The 9567-nt window shown below is 48.0% G+C and overlaps 2 protein-coding genes across 2 annotated transcripts in view; one reads left to right on the top strand and one right to left on the bottom strand.

The window, feature by feature from the left end:
- ERMP1 (endoplasmic reticulum metallopeptidase 1) overlaps positions 1-1077 on the bottom strand; it is a 572215-nt gene extending 571138 nt beyond the window's left edge. The window contains exon 1 of the mRNA XM_086961418.1: positions 681-1077. Coding sequence (XP_086817544.1) covers positions 681-964 — 284 coding nt within the window. The 5' untranslated portion in view covers positions 965-1077. The remainder of the gene's footprint in view (positions 1-680) is intronic.
- A 525-nt stretch (positions 1078-1602) lies between these two features.
- Positions 1603-5583, top strand: LOC147727336 (uncharacterized). Its single transcript, XM_086963097.1, has 2 exons — positions 1603-2294; positions 4664-5583. The coding sequence occupies exons 1-2, from the start codon at positions 1916-1918 to the stop codon at positions 5581-5583; spliced, it is 1299 nt and encodes a 432-aa protein (XP_086819223.1). The 5' UTR covers positions 1603-1915.
- Positions 5584-9567: the final 3984 nt, after the last annotated feature.

The raw sequence follows: 9567 nt of genomic DNA on the forward strand, positions 1-9567 counted from the left end.
ATGAAGATGATGTTTGGTTATTAATATGTGGCGTATGTTGTAAAAAAAAATCATGAACTATTAACTGTACGGGAGAGTTATTGGAGTAAAGTAAATGTGCACATGTAAAAAAAAAAATGTTAAAATACGGTGCCTGTGCAAACTATCGTTCGTATCAATTTACTTTTTTTTACAACAAACTGTAGGACACGCTCCAAGGAGCTTAGCTGGAAAGTGCAAATGATGTACTGTGTATGCTTTGCTACACGATAAACTACCCACAAAGAAGTACTGTTGTAAGGCTAACACTGCGCCGCCCTCCTAGAGATTGAGTAAGCGCTTTTGCACGAAGTACTAATGCTGTTCGTCCAACAAAATGCAATACAATAGCGAATTTGATGCGCACGTGACTACCAACCCCCCTTTATGAACATGTGAAAGTGTTGAGGAATGAGCGCGAAATGAGATCAAGCAAAGGAGAGAGCACAGGTGCAGAGGGGAGTGCCTGCCGTGATACGGAGAAAGTCGGTTTAGGGGGCACGTTCTCCCGTTTAAGGGAGCGGTCAGATCAGATAACACGCGAAAGCAAAACATGTGTATTTATCCAGCTAATTATTAGGACTCAAACATTAGATATGAGAGTACGACGGAAAGGCGCATGCAGGTAAGGAGCGTGCCACAAGAGATGGGATGGCCCGTACCTGGCCCTTGCTGCGCTGAAGAGCCCCGGGCTGGGCAGCAGTAGAAGTTGCCGCAGGGAGAGCAGCACCAGCAGCCAGTGCAGCAGGAGGTACAGCAGCATGGAGGGCACCAGCAGGCTCTCGCGCAGCCCCGGGCTCCTGCCGCGGGAGGCGCCGGCGCTGCCGTTGCCTGGGGCGCTCCTCCGGCGCTTCCTCTCCTCCCCTGTCCCGTTCTGCACCTCCGAGCCCCAGGCCGGGAGCTGCTGGGCTCCCGCCCGCACCCTGCGCACCGCTGCCCCCTCCATCTCCGGGCTCCTCTTCCGCCTCTCCGGTGCAGGGACTCGAGCCGGGTTGCTGCCGGTCACGTAGCTCGCGCGCAGGGGGTCAGAGCTCTGCAGTCCCGCCGCCTCCTGACACTGCACCTGCCCGGGGGAGGGGCCGCTGCGTGCGAGGCTGGGGATAGGCTGAGGCCGTCGACAGGGTGTGTACGGAAGAGCGAGGTGCTGCTGTCAACCGGGGTGCAGGGTCCCCACGTGCTCCCGAAAGTCAACCCCCTTACAAGGCTCTCCTTCGCATGAGAGGGACCGCCTCGACACCCCACTGTCCCAACGCGAGACTGTCGAAAAGTGGCTGCCAGGGCTCGAGCTAACTCACATGCCTCGTACAGTACATGAAGGGCAGCCCGTCCTTTGCAGTTTCCCACAGCTGCCCTAGCGTTTATCTTACAACCCTCAGATGTGAATATCTCTACATGTGACCCGAAATTTGCATAAAAACGTAAAAGTGCGCGAGTGACCCTAGTTACAGAGGTAAATTGTGTCATATTTATCGCACCTAATAAAATCAGGCTCAGCCATTCAATTGTTGAGAGCAGCATGCAGATTTAGGGCCTGATTACTAGTTTGGCGGCCCCACCGCCAAAAACATGTGGCTGCCACATTCGTGCCCCACCGCCCTATTAGGATTTGGAAAATAAACATAGGATGGGTTAAAAAAAATGAACACCTGATGTGCTTTGGCAAGTGGACACACCTCCAAATCACACTATTAAACACTCCCCACCCCTGACCAGCGTCCTTTACTCCCAAGCTGCAGCAGAGCAAGACAGACAGCCATTTACTGCACTTGTCAGTGTAGGCACATCTTTTTTAATCACTCTCCATCCCATTTGTTTATTTTTTATCCTGTTTGGGCACATCCCTCATTTGTATTTCTCCCTTAAACCCACTCACACTTCCTTTTGTTTTTTTATCATCATGCCCCCCACAAAAACACTTGCCTTCATTGTAGAAGAGTTGATAGTCATGGTGGATGAAATCCTTCGAGTAGAGCCCCATATTTTTGGAGCACAAGTCCAGTATACTCCTCACACTAGGAAAGCAGAAATGTGGGAGAGAATAGTCAACAGGGTGAATGCTGTTGGGGCCACCCTGCGCACACAGGGCGACATCATGAAGCAGTGGAACAAACTCAGGCAGAAGGTGTGTGGCAAGTACATCCTCCACTACCTGGAGGCACAGAGGACCGGCGGTGGCCCTCCCAGCCCACCATTACAACTCATGCCCTGGGAGGAGAAGGTCTTGGCTATCCTGCATACTGAGGGTTTGTCAAGAATACCTGAGGGACAGGACTCTGGTAAGTTACACTTCTACAACTGACACAATATCATAATGTCCTGTTTGCTAATTACTCTGCCTTTGCTATTGTCTCCTACATCTACTCTCATAACATGCAACATAGAAAGTATCAGCCGATATCTGCTTTTCTGCGGCATATGACACCACATGCCTACAAATCATTGACCTACCACATGTTGCAATGCTGTCTGTAAGTGCAGCGTCATCAAAATACCAACCCAGGACACATGACATGTTGTAATATAGCAATGTATGGTCAGTCACAAAGGCATGACATCAAGAGGCCTTGTCACTCCAACTCCAAATAAGATGCTAGACTGCTTGTGTCCCTGCTCACTTGTCAGCCATCTTACTACTGATCTAAACTAGTCGGGCAGCTTATCTTTTCTAAACTTTTGCTAAAGTAAGAGTGAACTGTCTGCAACTACCAAGAGGCTGTCATCCCAACTCTAACCAAGATGCTAGACTGCTTTTGCCCCTTCTCACTTGTCAGCTATCTTACTACTGATCTACACTAGTCGGGTAGTTTACCTTTACTCAACTGTTGCTAAAGTGAGATTGAACTGTTTACAATACCATAAGGCCTTGTTATCCCAACTCTAACCAAAATACTAGGGGTCAGCAGAATCAATACTGGATTTTGCGATTCCATAATAGCGAATTTTAACAATTCGCTATTATGGAATCGCAAAATGCAATGTATGTAGGTTTCACAATATTAATTGCGTTTCCTACATATTCCTTAATTGCGAATCGCAAATTGCAATTTGCTATTAAGGAATACCTTTCCTAAAGGCCCATAGGAATGAATGGGAAGACTTTCACAATTTGCGAGTACCAAATAGGTACTCGCAACTTGCGAATGCAATTTCAAGGGTGATAGGGGGGCCAAAAGGCCACCCTGTGCACCCCCTAAAAGGTAAGCGTGCACATGTGGCACAGATACATGCCCTAAGGACATGTATGTACATCACATGGCACCTTAAAAATGTAAAAAGTGAATTTTTCATGGAAATTGCATATATCCACCAACTTGAAGTTGGTGGTAATTTGGGGTTCTTTAAAAGGAGGTCGCAATTTTTTTGGGCTTCCTGCATGTCATTTAAGGAATCACAAATTGCAATTCCATGAATGCATTCGCAAAATAAAGAATAACAATTTTTGCGATTCCCTATTTTGCGAATGCCTTTTGGGATGATACATCCCAAAAGGCTTTTTCCCGTTTGCAAATGGGTCGATTCTGAGAATCGGCCCGTTTGCGAACTGGAAAAACGCTTCATACATATGGCCCTAGACTTCTTGTAGCCCTTCTCACTTGTCAGCTTTCTTGCTACTGAGCTACACTAGTCAGACAGCTTACCATTTCGCAACTGTTTCTAAAGTGAGATTTAACTGTCTCCAACTACCATGAGGCCTTGTCATCCCAACTCTAACCAAAATGCTAGGCTGCTTGTAGCCCTTCTCACTTATCGACCATCTTATTACTGAGCTACACTAGTCTGGCAACTTACATTTACTCAACTTTTGGGAAGGACAGATAGAACAACTACCAATACTACCATGAGGCCTTGTCCTCCCAATTTACACCTAGATGGACTCCTTTTCCCCCTTCTTGCTTTTCGGCCATCTTATTAATGAGCTACATTAGTCATGAAATGTGTAAAGTACAGACCATGTTCATCACAAATACGCATATGAACAGTTTGCTTGATGGTGTCCTGGACACATCAATTCAAACTATTGATGGCCTGAGTTACGACATATCTACAGAGTACCCATGATATATGTCAGCCATGAAAGAGACACAGCTCATTTCCAATGCCAGGTGACCACTGTACTAAGGATTGCAAACAAGATGAATGCCGGTTGGTCTGAATTTGACCGAAAGATACTTTGGCAGTGGCATAGCAAATAGGGATGGGGGCGGTACTCCCCAGGCAACACAAATTTCGGGGGTGCTGGCTGGTGGCTGCAGCCGCCCCCACTCTTACCTGCGGCCGTCACAGGGTGGTGGCTGCACAGGAATCACCGGCACCCACTCTCAAACAAAGGGGCTGCACCTGACTGCCAGCGGCCTAGACAAATACACAATACGTGACTACATTGTGTTTGTGTAGCTGAGTGTTGGAGATGTTATGTCTATTCCCAAAGAACATACAGCACCATATCCAATGAGATGATGAATTCAGATACATGGATTGAATGTTAAACAATGTCTAGTAACCAAATAAAACTCTGTAATCATTGCTGACTGAATTAATAACTAACTACTTCTTATCCCTTCTAGCTTAACAATTAACCAAACACAAAGAACTTCGATGTACATACCTCAATTTGGCCATTGACTAGTTTTTAATTACTCAACAGGTGAATCCACCACTGCATCTGAGGAGAGGCAGGAAATCTGCCAGAGTCACTCTCCAACCCAGGAACGAGATGAAACCCTCATTAATGCCAATGCTCCTGAACCGGTGGATGTCTACGACCGTCCTGGCCCATCTGGTCAGCCTCAGCAGATGCCTACAGTTGGGCTCACTGGACTCACACCTCCCACCACAGCGGAAACACCACAGATAATCGCTCGCCCCACAACCAGTGCACCTAGCAACATCCACTGCCCACCAGTCTTGGCCTCTCAGATAGCCTCCACCACAACCCCAGTCATTGAGGAGCAAGGACCCAGTGGGAGGGTGCAGTCTATGCCTAGGGCCCAGGGCAGTGGAGCTACCTGTTGTGGGAGGGTAATTTTGGGTCCCCAGAGGGAGCCCACAGATGGTACGGACACCCAGGCTGCCATCACACAAGTCCTGGAAGCCTACCAGGACTCCCTCAGTGTGTTGGGCCAGGCCGTCACAGAGATGAGAGAAATGAAAGTGCTGCATGAAGGCATATACCAGGAGGTTGCCAGAATGCCGGTGGAGGTTGGCAGAATCTACACAGAGGTTGCAGGCCTACACACTGAGGTGGCTGGGGTCCGCACTGAGGTGGCTGGCCTCCGTTTAGAAGTGGCCTCTCTGGTAGGGGTGCTGCGGGATATGAACAGCACCCTCTGCAGGGCCTTTCCTCTGCCATCTACCCCTCCCTGTGAGCCTAGTACATCCACAGCATCAACATCTGCTGCAGCCACAGGTGGGGAGGCCCTGCCAGAGGCGGATACTTCTGCAAGCGCCCCTGGCCCAGCAGCACAAGACCCCCCCTCTGTAAGAAAGAGGGGACGTCCATCTAAGGATTCAGGATCGAAAGATGGCAAGAAAGACACCAACAGCAGCAAGAGAGGCCGTTCCTAGTCTCCCTCTATATATGTGCAGCACATTCACCATGTTGACTCTCTGACCTACATTCCCATTTCTGATGGGAGGAGTATGTTGGACTTTGGACTCGAGATAATATGGTCTCTACTCCCAATGTTTTCATCCACCATGACAATCTCTCAGTTTGTTTTTATTTTTTTCACTCATTACTTTTCAGTTGATTACTTTGGTCTGTTCACTCAATAAACAACTCATGTCACCTTAGCATTGTCTCCTGTTGTAATTTTCACATAGGGCAATGTGAAAGTACAACCAAGTGAAGTTTGCAATGTCAAACTTAGAGACTAATGGAAGCATGGATATGTTGTATGTTTAAAAAGGAGCACATCTGTAACATTACCATATCACCACAAGGCATACATATGAGTATCTGGGCTTACAACTTCTTTATTACATTGGTCAAATCAAAGGCTGACATGATATCATAAACATTTTTTTAAAAAGTACATGACTCACTGATCCAGGCTCAATGATCACATCAGCTCCAGTAGACTTGTACAACATGGTAGGAGAGGACAACCTACCTACCAAACAGCCAGCAACAAATAAGGTCAACATCATCAGCTTCCAGGGTGTTGACATCCTTATAAAAGGAATACAACATCAAATAAATGTGTACACCAACACATGTCAGTACCACAGTTTCTGACTACAGGAACTTTTCAATTCAGTATATCATGCATCTAGTGGAATGTCACAAACTAATGTAAGTGATTGGCTACAAGCACTTTGAGGCAACTTTGAGGAACACAGCAACACCTACATCCAGTTCGTAGACAATGTGAAGGTAGGATATCATGATTTTGCCAGAACCCTACAATTTGTAAGATCACATGATAGCCCACGTATTACATTAGGACCAAGGCACAACAAGAAATAAGTCAAATTGAAACCAAGTAACTTCTATCCTATCGCTGTGCAAGCTATTTTGGTACTGACTTTGTACATCAAAACTCTATGACACACATCCCTTGAAAGAATCCATGTCCACTTAGTATGGCTGAACAGCAACATATACCTGCTGATGTCACAACTCTGAAATGTCCAAATAAAGATGACATGGTAAAGATGCCTAAAACAGACCAACTCAGAGAGGTTAGCTAAGAACACCTACATATCACTCACATCACATCTTCAACTTCTATAAAACAGTCCAAAACAACATTTACAACGGAATAAAGCAACACTATCAAAACATACACCTTTTAAAAAAAAAATTTTACATTAATTTATTTATTGGCATTTCAAAAAAGGAAATAAAGAAAACAAAGGACAGGCACGGACATTATTAGCATGAGGGGGGATCTCTTCCTTAGGAGTTGGAGGAAGAGATCCCCCACCCCCATGCGACGCATAACTTGTCTCAGGAAAGGCCATTCAACAGAGTTGAAGGCCTTTTCCATTTCTAAAAAGACCGCAACAGCAGGGACCTCGGGGGGATATGCTGGAACACCGCAAACACCGTCCGCAAATTAGAAGTAAGATTGCGACTTGGGACGAAGCTTGCCTGTTCAGGGGCGACCAGTGAGGTGACCAGAGGGCTGAGTCGGTTAGCAATTACTTTTGCGAATATTTTCGCGTCGACATTTAATAATAATAGTGGGCCGTACGATGAGCAGTCCTCCAGGGGTTTCCCAGGTTTAAGAATTGCAATGAGTATCGCTTCCCGCATCGTAGGGGGCATCTCCCCTGACTCTGCCATGTCTTCAATGAGTGTCAGTAGGCGAGGGACCAACAGGTCAGAGTATGCTTTGTAAAATGACATTGTCAGTCCATCACTACCCAGCGCACTCCCAGCCCTCATTGAGGTTAGAGCCAACTCAACCTCCACACGCTTGAACGGTCGCACCAGGAATTCACATTGCTAGTTGGACTGCCTGGGAAGTTTAATATGAGTCAGGTAGTCTAGAATACGTTCCTCCGTGGCGGGGCCTCTGGAGGCGTATAATGCTGTATAATATTCTCGGAAGCAGTCCGCAACCTGCTCCTCGGGTAGAGGCTCGTCTGTTTGAGGAGATCTCATGTCAGGAACTGCCATCTTTCTCCTACGTTGTTTAGTCAGCTGCGCCAATACCGACCCGGGGCTCTCTCCCTCCCCTTAGGATCGCGCAGTGGCATATTTCCCCAAATGCTTAATCTCAGAGTCAGCCTCCTCATGGTACTCGCGCAATGTCTGGGCGAGTTCCCGAACTAGATCTTCGCTATCGTCCCGTAGGCGTCTGGCCTCAATATCCTTAAGCTTGTTCTCCAGTAGGGTCAGGCGTCCCTGAATAGATTTAAGTACCCCTGCGTGTTTGGAGATGGTGACTCCCCGAATGTACGGCTTATAGGCTTCCCATACCGTCAAAAATGAGTCGACCGAGCCTACATTGTTGTAATAAAACTCCTCAATGGCTGTGTCCAGCTCCTCCTTGAAGACGCCGTCCAGCAAGGAGTAAGGTGGGAAGCGCCAAGCGAATGGCGGGATGCGTTTCGTCGGCACAGAAAGTGTGGTTAGCACAGGGGAGTGATCCAAGAAGGTACGCGGAAGGATCGTACAGGCCCGTACCAGGAAAAGTAGGTGGGAGGTGGCCAACCAGTAGTCAATTCTAGTATGGATGTCGTGTGGTGCCGAGTAGTGCGTGTATCCTCCCTGAGTCGGGTGACGTGATCTCCATACATCCTGTAACTTCAGTCGCGTCATCTCCACACCCAGCACTCTGGCGGAGGCCGAGGGTCGGCGATCAGGGCCGTCTGATCTTTCCAGCACTGGCTGTCTCGTCATGTTAAAGTCTCCCAATAGAACATGTCCGCCACATAGTTCCCGGACCCTTGCTGCTAAGTTAGTGTAGAAAGCTGCATGTTCATAGTTGGGTCCATAAGTGTTCACAATGTAGAACCTCGCACCCTTCCCAGCACAGTGTGTGATTGTGTACCGTCCCTACCTGTCCGTTTCAATTGGAGTAAACTTCAGTGCGGACTTTGAGTTAACCCACGTGAGGACCCCCCTAGCATGTGAAGTAAATCCCGCTGCATGAACATTATTCTGAAAACCTCTGTAGTGTAGTGTTTGACTGTCAGGGCATAGGTGGGTCTCTTGTAGCAACGCTATGTCAACTCCATGTCTCAAAAGAGAGTGTAGGACTCTCCTAACTTTACGGTGGTCATTAAGGCCTCTGATGTTCCAGGTCAGCAACGTAATAGCATCTAAAGTGTCACTCGGTGGTGTCATCCCTGTGGCATCAGTCGGTGAATGCGTCAATACCATGGGGTCTGTGCATATGTCATCCATGCACGCTGTGCATTGTCCGTGCAAAACAGTCCATGTAACTCCCTTGGAATCCGTAAACAATACCTCCCCAGCCCCAGCAGCATTAAGAGGCATACAACACAAAAACCTCCCTCCAACTTGGTCATGAACTCACTCCCCCCCAACCCTCCCGGTGCCATCCCACGCCTGCCCAACCCCAACGTGGGCGCGGTAACCCAACCTCCCCCGCAATACCCAGCATCCACCCCTACATCCCACAAAGATCAAACATAAGTACAAAAACAACATGCAAGTGTTATGCACACCGGGGTGGAAGTAGCTCGCAAGAAATAAAATGTTTCTTAGTCCGGTAAATACCTCCCCCCCCCAGCCTCACTGGGAAAGAGAAACGTGCGTAGCACTATTGTACGTGAGAGGGCCTGTACCTGAGCGCATCCAGACACAGTCCTTAAAGAAGCCGAAGTCTGCAGGAACTTCCGCCCCGCCTCCAATATCTCGCGGCCGCCATCAGGGGTCGACGAGTGTAACAATGGATCACAACACCACCTCTTCAGGGGGTATCGGTGCAACCCCTGTGTAACAGGTGTGCCAAATGAACAGGCTATGTGAAACCCCCGTCAAGTCCCCCCTCCCTAGAAGACACTCCGTACAGCATCACCATTCTTGTCAAGGATCACAATTGAGAGAGGACCCTCAGGGGTCAGGATAGG

Source organism: Lissotriton vulgaris, chromosome 3_1 (assembly GCF_964263255.1).
Source record: "Lissotriton vulgaris chromosome 3_1, aLisVul1.2, whole genome shotgun sequence".
Taxonomy (NCBI): domain Eukaryota; kingdom Metazoa; phylum Chordata; class Amphibia; order Caudata; family Salamandridae; genus Lissotriton; species Lissotriton vulgaris.